The following is a 23,436-nucleotide window of genomic DNA, read 5'->3' on the forward strand; positions in this document are numbered from 1 at the left end:
TTTAAAGAGCACAAGGAGTATATGGGAAGGTGTTGAGAGAGTTAAAGGGGGAGAGGTAAATGAAGTTAACTATGTTAGAATCTCAAAAATAATTGGAATAATTTTTTATTAGATATTAAAGAGAAAAAGGAGAGCTTTATGCTGAACAACCTTATGTGAGCACCAGATATGTTTTTCTTGCATTTATTTTTAATTTAAACATATTTGTTACAAGCAATTGTGGAATTTCTCTTAAAGTACTGGTAGACTTAAACAGAAACATTGGGGAAATATTAGTATAATAATTAAATTTTTTAAAATGAAGTTAAGTAAATTGAATAGTGTTTGGGTAATTTTGATACATGAATCAAAGTGATAACCTGTAAATACATGGTAAATAACACAAAATGAATATAAACTTTAATCCACGGCCTATTAGGTTCTTAAAGGGAGTTGCACACAAGATGCTGAAATACCTAAGCATCTCAGCTCTTTAAAGTCCAGTGTACTTCTTTGTCACTACATCTTGTCTAGGTATCGCTTTCTTAACAGTAGACTACTGTGAACCTCTACAGTCGTAAAAGACATACTGACTTGAGACTTTATTTCATACCAGGTTATTAATAAGGAAGCTCAACTTCTGGTATTTACAATTCCTATTTTTGAGCCTTTGCCCTCTCAGTACTACATTCGAGCAGTGTCTGATCGATGGCTAGGAGCTGAAGCTGTTTGCATTATCAACTTTCAACATCTGATTCTACCAGAGAGACATCCTCCCCATACAGGTAAAGGTAACTTACTAATTTGAATCATACTTTCCACCTCCCCCCAAATTAGTTTGTACCTGGTATGCAGGCATTGCATTTGGTTTTTGTTGAATTTGTCTTTATGCTTAACATATTCACTACAAGAAGTTATGTTTCTCATAAGGTACTGATTGGACTTAAATAGAAATTGGATAGAGTTTAGTTGGTGCCTTAATGTTTGGTTTAGAAAGCATTGCGTTTGGCCAGTTTTGATAGACTTGATGAGGGCCAAACTTCCTTACTACATTTTCATGAACTCCACTTTATATACTTACTATCATTTCTTCATCTCTTTTTGCTTTCTTCTTCAAATGTTTTTACTATGTATTCTGTGAAGTATTTGAGATGCTATGTCAGAGTTTAAAATTTTGGATTATAAGGTAAGGTATGGCAATGCGCATGCTCAGTCACCATTATTTAGTTCTGGATTTTTGTTTCTCCCATCGATCTTACTCAGTATCTAAAATGTTTTACCACTAAAAACCTCATGTTTTTGATTTATATTTTTGGTTGCTTTTGTTTTGTTTCATGTCTCTCTCTCTCTCTCTCTCTCTCTCTCTCTCTCTGTGTGTGTGTGTGTGTGTGTGTGTGTGTGTTTTCTTATTCTGGAGTGGATTTACAAACACCCCAGTGAGACCACATACTGCAAATAGCATGGAACTTTCATATCAATTTTCTCCCATACTGTAGCTTTATGGAAACTCATGGGAACACATCCTGAAAGGTTTTTCTTTGTTGTCATTTGTAAAACACCATTTCAGAATTTCATACAATAAACTAGTGCCTTCTCATGTTGATTTGTAAAATCTGAAAATGTTTATGAATAAACATTTATGATAATGTCAATTTTTTTTCTAAGGCTTTTAAATTAAATCAGTGCATTATTTTTCTTTCTTCCCTTTGAAAATAGTTCAGGTATGTTGACTTCTAGAGAATCTTGATAGACTACTAAAACTCTTAAATTTTGTATACTTATTGTATACTTATTTGTATACTTATTCAGGAGGAAAAACTTTCTAACATTTCATAATTAAATGCTACTTTTGATTATTGTTAATTGGCTCACTACAGTTCTGTGGATAGTAAATGAGTAGGCTTTGATATGACTAATTTTTGCCATTTTGGTCAGATATCGACCTTATTCATTAAGTTTGTTTATCTGAAAAGAGGACATAAGGCAGCCCAGTTCTTCTTTGATATCTTGACAGAAAAGAATGATTTATCAACACAAAAAGAAAGGGATATGAGAGTACCAGTGTCAAAATTTGCTCACAGACAAGGAACATTCCTTTACTTTCATCTTTCATTGTATATACTATCCAGATTTTATAATAAGATATATAAAATGTCTGGTGTTTTCATTTAAAATACATATTTTAACATCAGTACATATCTTTAACTAATGTGCTTAATTTTATAGTATATTATCATTATATTTTAATGTTTAATTATTTCATAATTAAGCAACCAAGCAGATATCAATTTATATAATATCTCATTTTACTACATTTTCAAAACCAAGAATTTACCATTGTGATATCTCAATTGATATTCAAAGTGTACAAGAGTTAACTCAGTGATCCCAGGTTATATTTGGCTCATTGTATATATAATCATTGTTGAACTTAAATCAATCAAGCAAAGTCACTGAAGTATAGTATCTGCATTGAACAGACAGTAATTGCCTACTTGTCATGCACAGTGATTGATTTTCTACTCTTTAAAACCTATCTGTGCATTGTTTGACATTGCAAACTTGAGATCCTTTCTCTCTCCTTTCTCTTCCTTACAGTTGTACAAAAAATTGAATCAGTTCTAATCTAACATGGAAAACAGGCACAGAGCTTTTGATTAACCTTGTAGTAGACTCAATCTACTACTAATCAAGGATTGGCTTTTTAATCTGTTTTTATTACATATAACAATGCTTATTATGTTTTATTACATATATGTTTTATTTAGGCGTGCATATGATAGTAATTGATTAAATAGAATTCATGAATTTGAGGGGAGCAGGGAGGCATTTATGAAGTGTTTGGAGGGAGGAACGAGAATGAAAATGTTTGTAATTAAAATGCAGTTACTTATTTTCCTTCTCTTCCTGAGTGAGATCTACAGATCGTTCCTTGGGCACTCCTTATTATTTAGTTTCTCTGAGTATGTAGATTGAAGCATCATTCTCTTTTATGTTGTAGCTAATGTCCACTTATAACTGAGTACATACTATGCATGTCCTTTTGGGTCTGAGTTACCTCACTCAGGATTATATTTTGTAGTTCTATCCTGCACATATCATGATGTCCTTAATAGCTTAATATTGATCCATTTTGTAGATGTAACAGTTTCTTTATCCATTCTACAGTTGAGGGTCATCTAGGTTGTTTCTTGTTTTTCACTATTATGAAGAAAGCTATTATGACCATAGTTAAGCTAGTGTCCTTTTGGTATAGTTGGGCATCATTTGGTTATATGTCCAGGATTGGTATCTCTGGGTCTTAGCATTGAACTATTCCAAATTTCTGAGAAACTGCAAAATTGATTTCCAAAGTGGTTGTACAAGTTTATAGTCTCACCAGCAATGGAGGAGTATTCTCCTAGCTCCTCATCCTTGCCACCGTGTGCTGTCAATTGAGTTTTTAATCTTAGCCATTCTGATAGGTGTAAGATGCAACCTCATAGTCATTTTGATTCGTATTTTACTGATAGTAAGGACATTGAATATTTCTTTAGGTGCTTCCTGGCCATTACAGATTCCTCATTGAGAATTATCTGTTTAACTCTGTATCCCATTTTAAAATTTAATAATTTGATTATGTTGGTGTCTAATTTCTTGAGTTACTTATATATTATGGCTATTAGTCCTCTGTTGCATATAGGGAAGGTAAAGATCTTTTTCCATTCTGTAGGCTGCTGTTTTGTCCTATTGATAGTGCCCTTAGCCTTGCAAAAAGCTTCTAACCTTCAGGAAGTTCCATTCATTAGTTTTTTATCTTAGTGCCTGAGTTATTGGTGTTCTGTTCAGGAATTTGTCTCCTATGTCAATGAGTTCAAGGCAGTACCCCACTTTTCTTTTTTATTAGACTTAGTGTGTCTAGTTTTATGTTGAGGTCTTTGTGCTTAAATATATGTCTATTTGGATACTTCTATATGCAGGCATTTAGTTAGACCAGATAGATTTATTGAAGATCCTTTTATTCTTTTTATATGGTTTTGGCTTCTTTGTTAAAAAACAAGTTTTCCTTCAAGTAAGTAGACTGCCTGGGAGAAGATGCACTTGGGCCTACTACCGCTGGATTATCCCAGCGAGTTTGGTACACAAGGGAGGCTTCCCCTTCTCTGAAGAGGAGAGGTTAATGGGAGGAGGGATTTGTAAGGGTGTGACTGGAAGGAGAGGAGAGTTGGGAGTGCTGCATGATCAGGATATAAATCGAATAAATAAAAATCAAGAACTAACTAAATAAAAGACAGTCTCAAAAGTAAACAAAAAGAAAAATACACAGCTATGTTTATCATTGACTATTAGGTGTGATTGAAATTGGTAGGTGAGGTGTAGTTTCAAAGGAAATTAGTTGCTGTTTATATGATATCAGTATTGTGATTATTTCAAAATAATATAATTTATTACTTAAAACAAAGTAATGAATTATGATCTTCACAGTTGATATGATACCGATATTGAATGGAGTAACAATGAATCCCCCTCCTTTTTTGTTTTTAAAGCAGATATGTTACTGATGTCCATTTAGCACTCAGAAGTAGTTTATCCACAGATTTCATGAAACCAGTTAACTTACTCTCCTGAAATCTTATTGCATTACACTAGATAATCTATAAGGATGATTGCCTGCTATAACATCAGTGATGTTGGACAGCAAGTGTTGCGGGTCTAGGCCAAAACTATATTGGGCTATATTATATTGGGCTCTTACTGCTGCCCACCTATGGGTATGGCATAATGTCCTTTTGATGATCAAGAAAATCCTTTTGGGATTTATGAGCTGACTCCTGGCTTCCATCACCCTAAAAGCTCAGAATTTCATCAGATAGCATGGATGCCAAGAGCAGAGATTTTTTTCCCCAAACAGTGGTTCCACCTGTATGTACTAAAAAGTATCTGACTTTACCATTTCCTTTGGCATCTTATAATGAAAACTTCATGGGACTGTTACCACTTGTAAAACAATTAGAGGCACCTGAATCTGCATCCCTGGGATCCAGGATAAATTCTATCTCATTCCCTCCGAAATGAAGGGCGTAGTTTTGCATTGTCAAACTCTATACTCGTTTCATAAATTTTACTTGGTTTTATAGATTTATTTTTACTATCTTTATTATGTGTGTGTGCCTCTCCCACATATGCCATGTGCTTTATTGTACCCATGGAAACCACAAAAATTCTGCAAGTAACATAAAGGCAGAGTTACAAGTAGTTGTGAGCTTCCCAATATGGATGCTGGAAACTAAACTGACATCTTCAGGAAGACATCAGCTGCTTGTACTATCTGAGCTATCTCCCCACCACAGATTTTAATCTTTTAAAATATTAAATATTAAACTACATTGATAGCAGTTTTGGGCAGCAGGAATCAATCTCTTGAAACTGGAATTCTATGTAGTATATGGCCTGTATGGAAGAACGTATGTGTGAACTTGAGGGCTGCACATCAATATTTGAGCTTATCAATTTCCAATCAATCCTTTTAATGTACCTTTGATATGTTTTTTTAATTTTAAACTCCAGATTTTATTCCCCTCCTGATCCACTCTCCTCCGACTGTTCCACATCCCACACCTCTTCCTTACCCCACCGTCTTCACCAGGATGTCACCACCACCCCCACCCCCACACCACCAGACCTCTGAACTCCCTGGGGCCTTCAGTCTCTTGAGGGTTAGGTGCATCTTCTCTGACTGAACCCAGACCCAGCGTCAGTCCTCTGCTGTATGTATATGTGTTGGGGGCCTCATATCAGCTGGCTTATGCTGCCTGGTTGTGTTCCAGTATCTGAGAGATCTTGGGGGTCCAGGTTAATTGAGACTGCTGATCCTCCTACAGAGTCCCCCTTCTCCTCAGCTTCTTCCAGCTTTCCCCTAATTCAACCACAGCTTCTGTCCATTGGTTGGGTGCAAATATCTGTGACTCAGCTGCTTGTTGGGTCTTTCAGAAGGCAGTCATGATAGGTCCCTTTTTGTGAGCGCTCGTAGCCTCCATTATAGTGTCAGGTCTTGGGGCCTCCCCTTTTGCTGGATCCCACTTTGACTTTTTATTTTTTTGGTAGACCTTTTAAGTTGAAAATTAACCATGTTACCTTTTTTTGTTTGTTTTTACTGTTTTTCCCTCTGTTTCCTTTTTCTTTTTTATTTGTTTGATGATTGATTTTTGCATCCCAACCACCGTTTACCCCCTCTCCTAGTCCCTCCCTTCAGCTCCCCTTCTCTCATCAACTCTTCCTGCAGTTAAAGAGTATGATGTCCTCTTGCTAAACTTTTAAAATTTAATCTTATTTAAACTTGAAATAAGCATCACCTGTGTCACAATCTGGGCAATAATTCCAGTGTTTTAACTGATAGATTTTGGAAAATGGGAAAATATGAATTCTTGATACTTAGGGGTATGTAGTAACATGTGTAACTATCTCTCTAAATTGTTTTAACTTCTAATTCCTTGCTTTTTTAGTCCATGTGATGAAAAAAGACTAAATCTATTATCTTTGAAGGTTTTCCTCGGTTATTTTTTTGCATTACAGTCTCTTAAGTTGTTGTTAGCTATAGCAGTAGTTATTCAACTATTCTACCCGGCCAGTGTACAACAGATCCTAATTAATTTGTTGGTGAACTTATAGTCCTTAAAGTTTGTAGGTAGTATTTTGTTTTATTTAAGCATTAAAGTTGATTTAGTTTTGTTCTATAACATGAGTACTCTCATGATCTTGTTTTTAAATTTTATTCCAATTGATAGAAAAATACTAAGTTGTTTCATAAGATCCTTCCAGAAGAGCATCCATCGTGCTTCTGTGACATGACAAGTGGTTAAAAGATATTACTGGCGTGTATTGTTTGATATAGAGTATCCAATACTGTGAATAGTTTCTTAGTGATTTTACAGCAGCACCTATTGTGTTTTTCAGAATTATTGGACCTTCAACCTTTACCAATTACAGCTTTGGGGTGCAAAGCATATGAAGCTCTATATAACTTCAGCCACTTTAACCCTGTACAGACGCAGATATTCCACACACTGTATCACACAGACTGTAATGTTCTGCTTGGCGCCCCCACCGGATCAGGAAAGACAGTTGCAGCTGAACTAGCCATTTTCAGAGTTTTCAACAAATATCCTACTTCAAAGGTCAGTTCATAGAGTCATATTTATAGTTGATCCAAGAAGACAGTCTTATTCTCAAAACTAGAATGTACTAAATATATTGTCAGAACCCAGAGAGATTATTTACTGGCAGAGAATTTCCTAAGGAGCCTCATCAGTATTAGAATAAATTCCTTGGTGGTAAAAACATTACTTACCTCAATTTGGAGCTCTCTAGTTGAATATTTGCCCTGTTATACTTATATATTTATATTTGGTGGGTCTCTGATACGATGCCTGCTTCATACCCATGTAAATAAGACATACAGCAATCCACAATTAAATCCTTTGGATATAAAGAAAATGCTACTGCTATAAGAATAATTTTATTATATAAAGTAAATATGAAGCGGTATTCCACAATAAGTACTATTATATTGTTAATTATTTCCCCAAATAATTTATTTATTTTAATGAATTGTATTTGAAATATACATGTGATGTTTTACTGTACATATGCATTATGAAGTGATTACAGCCATCAAGATGATTTATAAATTCACTTCAAATAGTATTTCTGTGGTAAGAACACTTAATATATAGTCTTAGGAAATTTCTAGTACTTAGCACAGCAGGTTTAACTCATGCTGTAATAAGGGTTATAGAATTTATCAGTTCTGCATAAGAAAAACGGCAAACTTTTGAACAGTTATCTCCCTTTCCCTACATCCATCCCTCAGAGCCATCATTGTTGTCAGCTTCCATGGAGTTGGCAATATGAAACCAGAAAGATACAAAACGAAAACAAGGGGAACAGGAATTCACTGACACTGCACTTGTCAGTGCTATTCATTTGACCTCATATACATAGAGTTTTCTTTAAATTATGTGCATATTTCACAATGAAAGTAGAAATACTTTTATTGTGATTTCAGAAATGTTCAGTTTGCTTTTTTGAGGATTTTCCAGTCAAATGCCTTGCTTTTTAGCACAACGTTACTCTCCTGCTTTCCAATCTGTTGCTTGGTTGTTGATGCATAAAGAGCACATTGTACACTCGAACAACTCAACCATATTGCAAGATATTAAAAACAAAGATTTGGAATATGTAATACTTTACATTTTGTTTAGATTATCAAAGGCCAGTTTCTGATATTTTCCAAAAAGTAAAACAGTTAAAATGTATTACTGGCATCAGTCTGCACTAAAACTTAAACAGCTAGTTTTTTCTTCTAAACTTCAAAATGTGTAAATACCTTTTCTCAGATATTCCATGAAGCTCATGTAAATTCTATACCAAATATAAAAAACGTTTTGTGTCCTTAGAACTCTATTATTATATAATGTATTATTCTGTAATTGTTTGCTTTATGTTACACTATAATATCATCATAAAATATCTGATTTTTAAAAAAATTCTAAAGGAACATGTGTCCTTTTATAAGAGGATGTTTATGATAACTATTGTCTTATTTTATATAAATTTAGTTAAAGTTAATGGTTTTGCTCTTCATTGATTTAACAATGCAATCAATATTCATTGTTAAAGGGAACTTTAAATCTGCATTGTTCTATTTTGACAAATTTTGTATTTCTATTTGAAGATGCTATTATTATGAGTCCTTTTGTCTCTATTCCCTTTTTAGGCAGTATATATTGCACCCCTCAAAGCTCTAGTACGTGAAAGAATGGATGATTGGAAAATTAGGATAGAAGAAAAACTTGGTAAAAAGTAAGTTTTTATTTTGATTAAAATAGGCTTTGAAGCATGTAAAGGACTAACAAACGTAAAAGCTACATAAATCTGTCTGATAGCCTCAGTGATTTTCATATTTTACTTAAAAGTTTAGTACTAGACTTACCATCAGTATTCCATATTAAGTCTGAAAATGTAATCATTTAATTACTTAATATGATACTTTGATATAGCATGCTATCTTTTCCAAAATACCTTTATTCCAAAAATAAATTATCTATTTTTCTTTGGTGTGATTGAGAATAACATCCAGAAACTACTTCCAAAGCCTTTTGCATGTAATTTTTACTCATGAAAAAAAGTAGATCTTTGAAAAACACTATGTTAATATTTAATTGTTTTACAAGACCGTTTATTGCAGCATTGTTTATCAGCAACACTGCTAACAACTTGAGTGGCCCATAGGGCACTTCCAAGTAAATCATGGTATACATGCAAAATGCAACATTTTTTTTATCTTCTCCACAAAGGAGACCATGAGGTACTAAATGAACCAAGAACTCTGGAAATTGAGAAATGAAAAAGAATTACATATGTGCTTGCTTCAAAATAAGAAACAATGGCTGTAGAACTGTTCACTGTAAATTGCTTGAGCTATGGATATATGGTGTATTCAGCATAATATTTAAAGTGTAAAACTCAAGACATTAAAGAACTAAATAGATGTGGTCAGTATTGGAGGAAGAAACCTTTCCCTTTTATTCTTTTTTTCTGAGTCTGAACTTAGATATACAGATTGTTCAATAATTACTGAAAATTTAGAAATACCTTCAAATTTATCTACTTGTTTCACCCATACCTCTTATACACTTGCATGGGTAACCATTTTTTTAATGTGAAGCTCTCCCCAACCCACGCTGAGAAAGGTGGCATTTAGTTGCCCTTTCTTATCTTGTTCATATCCCAGTGAATTTGAGTTTTTCTTTGTTATTTATAGAAATTTTCAGCCTAAGAAATTAAACATGCAAACAATGCTATTTTTAATCAATACTCTATTAAAATAAAACCCTAAGTAAACAGATTTTTTTTAAAAAGTGCCATGTGTGGTGGCACATGACTCTATTCTTTGGAAGGAAGGATAGTAGTGCAGGTTCATCGTTAGCTGTATACTAAGTTCAAAGGTAGCATGGGCTACATGAGGAGGAGTGGGATGAGGAGGCGTTGGAGGGCAGACCGGGAAGAGGATAACAACTGGACTTTAGATTAAAGATAATTAAAAGAAAAGAGAAAGAGAAAGGGGCGAATAAGAATAATAAAGTATTGTTTATTTCACTGTATGGACAAGGAGATTTCTAGTCAACTTTATAAAATAATATATTGTTTTATGTGTATTTAAGCAAAGCTTGACACTTAAATCATATATGCAAACATATGCAATCATATGTTGCAAATGATTGATTTGAATTTCTGTGTTTACATATTCTTTATTGTGTGCCTTTCCATGTTAATGCAGCTGTTTCATTTCAGAAACATTTCAAGTGATAGCAGCTAACGTAATTTTAAGCATTATAAAATTTTACTTCAAAAAGAGAGACAGTTTAGCCTGTCTCAGGTTATATGTTTCCTGAGGATCAATTTTATTTTTCTGTAGAGTTATTGAACTAACTGGGGATGTGACTCCAGACATGAAATCCATTGCTAAGGCTGACCTTATTGTCACCACACCAGAAAAGTGGGATGGAGTTAGTCGAAGCTGGCAGAATAGAAGCTATGTTCAGCAGGTCAACATTCTCATCATAGATGAGATCCATCTGCTAGGTAGGTATCACTCAGTTAAAAATAGAATTTTATAAAAAACGTACCATTTTTATTAACATATCATTGACAAATAATTGTATATGTCCTTTAGGTATAATGTGATGCTTTATTTGCATACAGTTTGTATTAAATCATGTTAAATATTTGTCACCAACTGTAGCACATTAAGTCTCTTGGACTTATTCCTCTGTCTAACTGAAGCTAAGTATCTTTCCCACATCAGTTTCCCCATCGCCCACCAAACCACTCCCATCCCCTTTCAACTCTGTTTTTCTCTTTGTATCTTTACTAGATAATGCAAATTTGTCTGTCAGTGTGGGGCTCGTTTCTTTTAACTTAATGTTGTCTAGTTCATCTAGGATGTAACTGACAGGATTTCATTCTTTTTATTGTCTTATAATATTTCATTTTCTACTACATTTTCTTTATTCATCTGTGAGTGGACACTTAGCCATTATTTGGCTATTGTTGGCGATAATATAATGGACACTGAAGTACAAATAACTCTTTGACATATTGATTTCAGTTCCTCTGTTTGTTTATACAGTAGTTTCCCCCTCTGCTCTTTAAAGGAATGTTTATACTCTGAGTTTGTGCCCGCATAAATTAATTAATTGATTAATCTTTATGTTTAATTCCTAGGGGAGGAGAGAGGCCCAGTTTTAGAAGTCATTGTATCTCGAACAAACTTTATCTCATCACACACAGAAAAACCAGTTAGAATAGTTGGACTGTCCACTGCATTAGCTAATGCTAGAGATCTTGCTGACTGGCTCAACATTAAGCAGGTATGAGCAAGAGTGATAAATTAGTTTTTCGGCAATCGTTTTTATACTTAACTCTATATAGTTATAATGCATACTTTCAGTATAAAAATTGTAAGTGATTTCCTTTTCATGTTTACCAGATGGGTTTGTTTAACTTCCGACCATCAGTTCGCCCAGTTCCACTGGAAGTTCACATTCAGGGTTTCCCAGGACAACATTACTGCCCACGCATGGCTAGTATGAACAAGCCTGCATTTCAGGGTAAGCATCAAGATTCTTTAATGAAATAATAAGCAGTCTCTATAGATGATAGCTATTAAATACATTGCAAATCATTCCACTTTCTATGAAAGAATAATAATGATCCCACAGGTACAACCACAAGCTATCTCCATCACCCATTGAGGAACGTAAATACTTGCTGAATTGTGTATAGAAAATTAGAGATGTTTCATGAATCAAAATCACCTTACAACAGAATAAGATACATATTTTAGTAAATTTATGATTCTTAATATTAGACGTCTAAGATGTTATATGTTAATACCTTAAACACATGATAAATAAGAGCAACATTAACTTCTAACAGAAAATACAGACAGTTCAGTAGCCAGGGAGATGGTTCAGTAGTTAAGATTACCTACTGGTTTTACTGAGGACCAAGGCTCAATTCCTAGCACCTTGTGACAGATTACAACTATATGTAACTCTAGTTCCAGCCCATCTGATGTCACCAGCCTCTTCAAATACCTGGTATTCAAGTGATGTCCACATATACATACATGTAGGCAAACAGTCATAAATATAAAAGTAAATAAATTTAATTAAAACAACTTGTACAACTCGATACTTTTAAAAATTCTATAGGTTTCATGTTTTGTTTTTCATTTTTCATTTTCTAACTATTTAAGCAAATAGAGGCATAGGAAACATGTTTTATTTAAACTACAGAAGGAATATTTATTGTGTCAATTAAAAATAACCTCCAAAATAAATTCTCTAATGTGTACTGCTGTTGATTGTGAGGTGACAGTTGTGAGGTGACTTTTAGCTGCTGTAATTAGCCTGTGACAGAAGCACAGTATTGATTGTGGGCTGGAGACCCATCTTGGCAGTTCAGGTTATTTACACCTCCACAGAAGCATTGTACAAAATCACTAATGAACAGTAAATCTGCCAGGAGCTGCTCAGCCACACCTGTTCTTGCAGCAGTAAAACACATTAAATGTTGAGGTTTAGAAAAGAAACAGATCATTCATGATTGTCTATATAAATGATGCCAATGTGGCAGGGGGGGGTGTTTTAAACATTGTATTTCTAAGGTGATTTATAACAGATTTGTCATTTATATTTTCAGTATTCTAATAAATGGTTAAATGGTAAAAAAATAAATTAGGATAAATATTTTTCATGGGATCTATTACAGAAATTGCTTATATCTGTATAGGCAATGTCTGCATGCCATTACAGAAAAGGAAGCATTTGCACTGTGTGAATAGTAAGTCAGCAATAAAGACCGGAAGTACTTGCTGTTCGCTATTGTACCAGTTCAACCTTATCATCATTTACTATTTGTCAGACCTCCAGTGATTTCTAGATTTCTGTGAGATTGGAAATAGGATTTGTGCTAATCTTACTCTTCTTGTTTTGATATATAATCAACTGTACGCCTATATTTCCATTTTAAAGCTGATTTTTTTTTTAGCCATTGAAACAGGTTCTCCAGCCCACAGTTCAAAAAATGAAACAAGTGAAACTTTTTCTTATAAAATGTTTAATCATCTGAGTTTTATTTTTAAGTAGCATATGTTAGACACCTATGTGACATTTTAAAACAGCTAAGTTTTAATGATTCTTCTCCCCAACATTCCATTCCTTTCATTATTTTGAAAGGACTTCTTCAATAAAGAAAACAACAACAAAAAAACAAACAAAAAAAACCCAACTTCTGCTATTTTGCCATTTCTTAATCTAAGAAATATCATTTCCAGATAATCCATATGGTTTATGTTTCACATTAAGTATATCTATAAAACTATTATTTATTTTTCTTTCTTCAGTGGTGTTACCCAGGCCATGCCACGCCCAGATATGCATCAGACACATCATTTCTACTGTTCCCATTAGCACTCTCTTCCCACTTGAAGCCACAGATATGTATTTCAAAAGTCAGAGGGAAATATTCTTATTATTTATCACTTAGCTATTGTTGACAGTTTATCTTAGTTTTTCATCTCCTGATGCCAGGAAATGTTGTTGTTGTTAGTTCTTTGGACATTTTTATCATTCTGCAGGGCTTTCATGGAACTCTTAGATCCCAGGATTATTTAACTCTAATAATCACTTCTTAGATAAGCAGCAATGTCTTGGAAACAAACAAACTCGCGAATAAAGGGAACTCATGTAAGACTCTATATACAGTTTAATGGAGATTCTCAGCATTGTAGTGCCTCTTACGTTGGTGTGACGTTGGGAGTGACAAGTAAATCTTCCCTGTGCTAGGCAGTGTTCTGTAGAACTGTGGCCAGCACCTTCCCTGTTACTGTCACATTTCCAGTGTCCTGTAGACACCTCCACTACTAAAAAAGAAAAGAGTACTAAATTTCATGACCAAATTAAGAATTCATATGAACTACATTGGTTTTTGTGTATACTTCCCACAGCAATTAGAAGTCACTCTCCAGCCAAGCCTGTTTTGATATTTGTCTCATCAAGACGTCAAACACGACTTACAGCCTTAGAGTTGATAGCATTTCTGGCCACTGAAGAAGACCCAAAGCAGTGGTTGAATATGGATGAGCAAGAGGTAAGTGAGATGCTTTTTCAAGTTCTTACTGTACTGTAATGGGGATTATATATTTAATTGTATATAGTTTTACTTTATAATCAAAATACGAGGGAACAAGGAGTCCATTGTGCTACTGTCATACAACATTTGCATGCATTTCTTTAATATTCCCAGTAAAATATTTACTTCACATATCTATACGTAGATGATTCCTTTTATTTAACATCATGATTAATATTTTTATATTTAATTATTTTTTCATATGTTTTTTAGTATTTCCTGTCCTTATGCAACTTCCAATTCATTTTGCTAGATAAATTTAAGAGAAACAACATGATCATTGTTTAAAACTTTGTACATACTAATCGATATAGTAAACTTTAAAAATACATATTTTTGAATAAAATTTTGTCCCTAGTCAGTTTTATTTTTCTATGTAGCTGTTACATATTTTTTTATTTATATAGTTAAATAATCAAGTTTCCTTATTGTAATTTACGTCTTTAGGATTATTTTTCTCAGAGAACATAATTAGTGCTTTTTTTATAGTACCACTTATTTTCCAAAACAACTCTACTGATTAAAGCGTATGAAGTGGTGTGGAAGAGTGAAGGAGGCACCTGCATTTCTCGTGACTCATTAACATTATGAGGAATGTTCTCCTGATATTTTAATCTACACCTTGATTTTGTGTGGATGAACATGGTTTTATACATTTGTTCCTTTTCTTCCCTGTCCCTTCATTTTCTATGGTTTTATCTTTTTCAGTACATTTCTTAGAGATTTGTAGAGAGCCTTACAGTCATTTAGAAATATCTATATAAAGCCAGGCATGGTGGTGCACTCCTTTAATCCCAGGACTCAGGAGGCAGAGGCAGGTGGATGTCTGAGTTTGAGGCCAGCCTGGTCTACAGAGTGAGTTCCAGGACATCCAGAGCTATACAGAGAAACCCTGTCTCGAAAAACCATTAAAAAAGAGAGAGAGACAGAGAGAGAGAGAGAGAGAGAGAGAGAGAGAGAGAGAGAGAGAGAGAGAGGAAAGAAATATCTATATAAAACCTCATATCACTTTCCATACATATTTGTATGTTAGTATGCATGTGTACTAGTATACTTCGTGTCTTTTATCTTTTACAGATTGAAGATTTTATCTTATATAGTCTGTAATAAGGTTCTCATTGTTCCTTCTGTTATTTATAGTTATACTTTATTCTATAAATTTAATTCATAGTACCTTTCCTTTTTAACTCTAGTTTTAAAAATATTTCCTGAGACAGAATTATGATTAAGACCCAGGAAATAAGTTGTCTAATTGTTGCATCCTCATCTCCCTCTCCTCTCCCATTTCTGCTTTTCGTAGTTGGTGTGGAATGGTGTGCCAGACCCATCATTTCAGTCTGAATAGTTTGACTGTTTCTCCCTTTCCTTTTCACATGGCCCTCGAGAATTAAAGTCTAAGCCAATCTGTTGGGTGTGCTGGTTATGCTATCATAAGCTAGTGTTTCAGAGTGCTCTTTTTTAGTCCCACAGATGACATTCTTTACTAGTGAGCACTTTATCTATAAAATTTCATCATTGCAGTTTTAAGGTTGCATATATGGCTATACTATAATACATATTTTAAGGTTATAATAATTTTGAAAAAATTATTTTTGTTCTGTATTATTTAACTGCTATATCTAAGGGAAGTATTATAGTAGGGAAGGCAAGTGGCTAAGACTAGAAAGTTAAAAGTTGCATGTTTGTTCTCATACATGGATCTTAGTTTATTTTGTTTATACACATATATTCTCTGGGAGGAGGTTGTGAGTATAGGTATAGGCTTCCTAGTGAAAGGAGCTCTCAAGGGGAGACAAAAGAGGTGTTGAGGACACACACACACACGACTTCTAAACAATTTTCTCTCTCCTTAAATAATCAAAACATCCTTATCCAGGTGTCCCATGGGGAACAACTAAAACTTGCATCTTGGGCAGCAGCTAACATATAGTCCTACATGTTAGTCTGCAGTGAGGAAACAAAGAACCAAGAAATTCTTACTTGTTCCTTTCATCCAGTCCAGGACCCTAATCTATAGTATAATGTCACTTACATTCAGGTTGAGTCTACCTGCTCAGGTAAACTCTTCTGGAAACTCCCTCACAGGCACATGCAGAGATGTGTTTCTGTGACAGTTCTAAATTTAGTCAAGTTGTTAGTGAAAATTATTCAATAGCCAGTAGATAGACTAAAGAATAAAAGTCACATTTCACATATTACATTCAGTAGTAGAGAATAGTAAGAAAGGGTGAGAAAACAAATTGTTTAAAATCTTTTGATACATATGTGAGGCGGCAAGGGTAGGGGACAGGTTGTCATTCTTCAAGCCAAAAATACATTTATTATTTGTTTTTCAACAAGCTGCTAAGCTAATATAGAGATCCCAAAACACATGTTCATAGGAAGATGGTCGCTGGATTTTAAATATATGCTTAATGCATATAGGAGGATGAAAGTTTGGATTTACCTAAAATTTGTTTCTTCTTTTATTGTATGACAGCCCAGTGTCATCCAAATCAGTTGCCTAAAAGTTACATTACAAATTATGAAACATCAATTAAAGAAATTTGAAGATAATACAAAAGTGGAAGGATAGCCTATGTTCACAAAGTAAGAGCTAGTGTTGACAGAATATCCATACCTCCTGTTAGGAGAATCAGAATGTTCATCCTCCAGGCTCCTGCTTGTAATGGTTGATAAACATTTCATGGTGCTGTCTTAAAGCTGTGGAGCATTTAGGAATTGGGGCCTGAGTGGATTGGAAAGGTGCCTAGAGACAGGTCTTTGAAGGTTGTACCACAAGTCCTGACTTGCCTGCTCTACTTCCCACACTACACAAACCTGTTATGGGCTCACTTGCCTGAAAGTCTGCCTGTCCAACTCTCTATGCTCAAATCACATCTGCTTTAAGTTTGACAGACCTCTTAGCCAGATGATGAACAGCTCTCAAGGAGGTTAAGAACACACACATACACATGTGCATGCACACAAGTGCACCTTATAAACGCATTCAAATAAGGCAATAGAGTTTTTTGGGAAACAATCATCAATAAAATCAATAGTAAGTGAAGTTGAATAAGAGGATAGTAGTGTGTTTCTTGATGGCATTAAAGCTGAGAACCAAAGCATGAGATTGAACTTGTTGTATACCAAGAAGGGCACAGAAGCTTTTGGATCAAGTAACAGCATTATAAAGGAACAAAAATTATTAGCCTTGCTGTAGCTGGAAGGCTACTACAAAGGTGGCATAGGTGAGATAGGAAGTTCATGTGAAGTATTAACTCACCATTAAGGTGGTTGATTTTAAGTATTATGAAGAGAAATTTGTTTATAAGGCCAGCACTTTTGTAGTTTTTTGTGTGTCTGATGAAGTTCCTGGCTTTACATAATTAATATTTTAGTATGCTTAGGAGAAGCAAATAAGTAACATATGGTGATTGTTATGGGATAAATAAGCAAGGTATAAGACGTTCAGTGTGGTTGAGATGAGCCTCTGATAAGGAAATGTCTGAACAAAGCGGAAAAATACAGCAGGCAAACCAAGCAGATAGCTAAGTTCAAGACAACCACGTAGTGGGGGGGGGGGTGGTAAAATTACATTCATTTACAATTTTTTATATTTTCAAGTGTGTATATTCACATTTTTGAATGCATGTGTATGAAGAAGCCCATATTTGATATCAAGAAACATTCTAGATGACTCTTTTGTTTTCTTTATTGAGAGGGTCTCTAAATCAAATCTAGAGCTAGCTCATCAACATGGCTAGCTAGCCAGCTTGCTCTGGGGATCCCCATCTCTGCTTTCTGTGTCTGGAGTTACAAGTGATCTGTCATGGCCAGATAGCCTTTATACATGGGTTTCTGGGAATCCAAAGGAATCCATGTACTTGAATGGCAAGTTCTTTAACCTCTGAGCCATCTCCCCACATATTTTACTCACTCTTTGAGAACAATTTTTACCTACCTTGGTAACCGTGGGGATGTAAGGATACGTTTAGAATTAACAATAAGGCTAGGATACATGAAGGATAGGAAACGTAATCAAGAATGGCACCCACCGTGGCTGCTAACTCAGAACGTAATGATGCCACTTAAGGAAGTGGCAGAATCTGATGGAGGAAGAACGAGCTTTTAACTCTAAAGTTATGCTTACATATTTTTTGGTGTGCTTAAGATTTTAAAGTGGAAATTACAAAGTGATTAAATGGAAGAGGTCTGTCAAACTTAAAGCATATGTGAATTGTGAGCATATAGAGTTGGACATATCTATGTACAGGCAGACTTTCAGCCATGTGAGTCCATAACAGCTTTGTGCAGTGTGGAGAAGCAGAAGACAACAAGGAATGTGGTCCTCTTTTAGGAGTTGAGACAAAAAATGAGGAGCTGACAAAAGCTGGAGTAAAGTGATGCCAATAGACAGGGTTTGCTGCATGAAGTGTTGAAGTGATTTTTTTTTTTTTTTTTTTTTGTATGAGAGGGAAGCTCCTGATGTGACTTAACACTTGGAGGCCTTGAGTGAACTTAGCAAGTGGTAATCTACTATGAACAGAAGCCAGTTTGGAATTGTTTAAGAAATAAGTGAGAGGAGCGGGAAGAAATGGAAGCAAATGCTCACCTCAGTTACCCGACACTTTGATTTAGCACTGAGAAGGAAGGACCACTGAATCACATTTGCTCAGGTGTTTAAGTGTGCAGTCCCACATTCAACAGGAATGGTTTAAGCTCTGGGTCCTTACCAGCCAGCACTAAAAGACATAAAAGTGGAAGAAAACCCTTCCTTCTGAATGCACTGGCTGAAACCTCAGAATATGGCCCTGATTTCTCTTCAGCTGAGTCAAAAGATTAGGCTTTTGTCATGGTTATGTTTACATTCCCCCTTCATCTCTGTCTCCTGCTCTAGCTTCACGGCTTCCCCTTTCTTTCTGTGTACTGTTAAACAAGATCTTCATACCTAAAATAATATAATAAGGAACCAATTCATTTATTTTTGTCCTCTTAAGGGGAAGTAAATGAGAATTCTCTAAAGCCCTTTGTCCTAGAAAATGTGGAGCAAAATGTTTTAGGTTTTTCCCAGAGTCCCTCATGACAGGTGGGGAACATCTAAAGATCCAAAGCAGGAAAGAAAATATCTCTGCCTGAAGCAAACCCAGAAAGGGATATAGAAGGAGACAACATGAGAACAAAGATGAGAAATACAACAATATGGTGAAATCTTGTTAATTGGAATTAATGGGCTAGAAGCCTTCCTAAATATATTGAACACTTAAAAAGTTTGCTAAATTTATATACTACTTTAAAGTGTAAGTTTATGAGAAAAAAAAAAGTGTAAGTGATGAATAAATCTCACCCGTGTTGCTTTCTGGATTTTGTTTTGTGGTATAAAGTATCAAACTCCAGGCCTCCTACAATGTAGGCAGGTGTTGTGATTAGTACGCCTCTGGGTATACCTAAGAAGGAGCATGTAAATGACCGACCTTCAGTGTGAATAGCTCTATTCCATGGGCTTCACTGAATAAGGAGACAGTTAGCTGAGCATTAGCTGTCATTGTTCTCTATACTCTGACCTTGAACACGATGTGGCCAGCTGCTTCCCAGTAACTACCCAGCTTTCCCTACCATGGCTGGACTTGTAAGCCAGAACAAGCCCTCTCTCCCTTAAGCTAGTTTGGTCAGGTATTTTGTCGTAGCATCAAGACTGTTAACCAATACAAGTTTCTATCACTGACTTACATCCTTGGCACATTTTTATTTTCACTCTGACACAGGTCTTGCTATATTTAGTGCAGTGTGCCCTCAAGCTGAAGGTTCTATGTCTGCTTCCAGAGTAGCTTGGAAACACCATACTGCTCCCCACCCTGGGCCTATTCTCTTAAAAAACAAGGAAATTCTTATGATGTGATTAATCTAGTGCTGGTGTGGAAAATAGAGAATAGTGAATTTGCTGAGCATTGGATATGTGGGTGCAAGTGAGACTCATGGGATATAGGGATGAGAGTGAACATATTCATACATATTCATCCTCTTAAACCACAAAAGACAAGAAGCTGTTTCTCATTTCCTTAGTTGGTATCATTTGTGGAGTTCTTTAAAGGATATATATTATCAAATCTGGTCATGAACGTCTAGAACAGTTCTTATCCCAATTTTCTAGTTGCAGAAACTGGAACAGAAAGACTGATTACTTTAGGTGATACATAAAGCAAGAAACAAGTTGGACCCAAATGCAGGGTAACAACTCATCCTGTTTCGTTTGGTTTTTATCTTTCAATATACTAAGTGGACTCATCAATAACATACTAACTTCAGATAAGAAGAAAACGTTGGGGATGAATAGGGAAAGTTTGATAAGGAAAAATTGTACAAGAAAAGTTAATAGTTACAAGAAGTAACTGACAAGACTGCCATTTCACAATCATGAAGAGGTTGAAAGATGGGTGTTTGGTTTTAGTTTAAAGAACAGGATAATTGAGATGTCCTTGTTTAGGCATCGGACTAAAAATCCTAAAGAACAAATCCTAAAGAACAAATATATTTGCAAATCATCTGTGTGTGTAGATGGTAATTACTCATTGTGTCTTTATTGCTTTCTGCATACAGTCTAGAACAATGGGGTCTAGTAAACACTGTAACAGTAGTTTCTCATTCATGTTTTAATATGGGGCGGGGGCACTGTGTTTGAAGGCATGAACTACATGCAGCAGTTCTAGGATCTGTACTGCTTGCCTACCATATGACTCAAGTATGCTACTTAGCTGCTGAGGCTCCGTTTTTTCATATATAAAAGGGACGGCAACAACTCTATCCTCACAGAACTGCTGTGAGAAGTAAATTTGCTAAAAACATTTAGGATCCTTAAAAATATTTTTGTTTAGTATGTTAAGTGTTATGGATTGTGCCTATGCTTAGAAACTATCACTTTAAGAACATTATATATTAGGGTGCCCAGTTGACATCTGCACATATGCCAGAATCAGATGAGGGATACTGAACCTTTGTTAGTTCCATGGTTCTGCAACATTGAGAATACCATATAAAAGGCTGTTCCTCCTGAAAGCAACGAGGTGAACTTTGACAATATATTATGCCCTTCTGGTTATCATCTTTCATGATTTAATTCATAATAATGAAATATAATTTGCTACTTTTAAAAGTTAACTCTAGTCAGGTACTTTGAATCCCAGCACTGTGGAGGTAGGGGCAGGAAGATATCTCTGAGTTCAAGACTATCCTAGTCTACAGAGTGAGTTCCAGGACAACCAAGGATTCAACTAGACCCTGTCTCAAAAAAAAAAAAAAAAAAAAAAAGTTAACTCTATAAAATTCCTTTGCAGATTAGTTTCTTCTGCATTCAAAAAGCCTTTTTAATATATGGAAATAGTCTCTAAACATAAAGTAGAATCAGAACTCTCTAAAAATGGAAATAAGCACAAAAGTTATGTTCAAAAGTAAATATGAATTGTGTACAGAATGGTTTTCTGCTGGTGATGTAGGGAATTATTGTAAAAATGAGGGTAAGGAAAGATTGTAATATCCTATCCTATGACTCAGTTTTTATATTATTAGTAAAAAAATTAGGCCAAGCTAAAAATAATTTTTAAATGTTATTTTGCATGTTTGGGAGACATGAAAGATCTCTTTTTTAACAGATTTTATTTACTTTCAGGCTTTATTTTGCTCATTTGTAATTCACACTTTCTTTGTATATTTACTCTGCACGGAATTTTTTTCTGTCATCATTACCAAAGATTGAACCCGTGGCTTTATATGTGAAAAGCAGGTGCTCTGTTGCTAAACTCTGCCCTCAGGCAGAATTATTTCATTAATTACATATGTATATACTTAAATTTAGTATGTCACTCTATGGTATAAATCATTTGTTGTATGGTTGTATTTGGGGTTCAGGAAAGGAACATAATTTTCAGTACTGGGGATTTTTGGAAATTATATTCTGGATAACTACTTCTTGAATTCTTTTAGCATATCCATAGAATGTTTAGTTGCTTCCTTCACTGTTAATTTCCTCTCTTCCATTGGGTTCATCATAGAGAAACAGGATGAATATTTGGTACAAAAATATTTAAACTTATTTAATATATGTATCAATGTGACTTGTTTATTTCTGTTTTTAAAATTATTTGTAGCTTTTGTGGTTCTCCTGCTTGGTACATCTTCTATTGAGCAGTTCAAACTATTGATAAGCATTAGTCAGTGGCATATGGTCTGAGTCTGACATGCTTTGAAAAGAATACAGAGTTCTGACAATGAGGATTCTGTGGAAATGGGAAAAGCAGCACAACAGATATGCTTTGAGAAGCTATGGGCTTTTAGCATCTTGAAACAATATATCATACTCAAAGGGACAGAACTGGCCTGCACAGCCTGTTAGCTCATTCTTGTCCAATCTGGTCTCCTTTCTTTTGGAGCCAGCATTGTCATCAAGTTGCTGAATTATATTCTGACTGGAGTGTTCTTTAGGCCCAGAGTAATGTATCTACTTAAATGGAATCCTATCTCTCTACAAAAGCTTTTTGAGTATAATAAATTTAAAATATAAAAAATTCTATTAAGTTAAAGTAAATGGTTCAACAGCTTACATATGTGCCTCGCTCCTATCCGTTGAACAGATCGCTCCTTCAAAGAGTAGAGATCTGCTTCTCTTTCGTGTACAATATGGAATATTTTTTTTTGTTTAACTATTAGGTTGTCTAACATATTTCAAAGGCTGTTTATTAGAAAAATACCAATGCATCACAACAAATATCTCATAAACAAATAAACATTGAAATTGAAACTCCCTGTTGTTTTCATTGTTGTAGTTAGTCATGATTCTTTAACATCCCATCTTACCAAAAATTAAGCCTTTCAGGCTTATCATATCTGTTTTTATGTAATAAATAATGGGCCTTATATGTGCTTAGGTATTCCTAGGGAAATTGAGATGATAATCCAAATAACTTTTGTACATTTTATTGTATTGACTCAAAGTTGAGAAAAATTACTGTCTTGATTTCAAAATCAGTGAAACTTTTAAATTTGACATAATTTTGCACACTATGTTATATACTGTGATTTTAGTACTACTGCATTATATAAAGAATAATCTGTGATAAGCTTTGAAAAGTGGTACAATGGCAGGCAAACAGGAAGGAATAAAGAGATATCAACTAAGATGTTTACCATTCAGTATATCAAAATTCCCCAATCATTTTTACTTGACTTAAATGTTTTCATCTAAATTAA

General features: G+C 34.7%; 1 protein-coding gene across 3 annotated transcripts in view; it reads left to right on the top strand.

Moving 5' to 3' along the window:
* The window catches only part of Ascc3 (activating signal cointegrator 1 complex subunit 3), a 258,540-nt gene that overhangs the window by 128,515 nt on the left and 106,589 nt on the right, over window positions 1-23,436 (top strand). For all 3 annotated transcript variants that reach the window (XM_030245389.1, XM_030245388.1, NM_198007.2), the window contains 7 exons: window positions 596-764; window positions 6,913-7,133; window positions 8,735-8,820; window positions 10,436-10,602; window positions 11,245-11,390; window positions 11,510-11,630; window positions 14,033-14,175. In XM_030245389.1, coding sequence (XP_030101249.1) covers window positions 596-764; window positions 6,913-7,133; window positions 8,735-8,820; window positions 10,436-10,602; window positions 11,245-11,390; window positions 11,510-11,630; window positions 14,033-14,175 — 1,053 coding nt within the window. The remainder of the gene's footprint in view (window positions 1-595; window positions 765-6,912; window positions 7,134-8,734; window positions 8,821-10,435; window positions 10,603-11,244; window positions 11,391-11,509; window positions 11,631-14,032; window positions 14,176-23,436) is intronic.

The sequence above is a fragment of the Mus musculus genome, chromosome 10 (assembly GCF_000001635.26).
Source record: "Mus musculus strain C57BL/6J chromosome 10, GRCm38.p6 C57BL/6J".
NCBI classification, from domain to species: domain Eukaryota; kingdom Metazoa; phylum Chordata; class Mammalia; order Rodentia; family Muridae; genus Mus; species Mus musculus.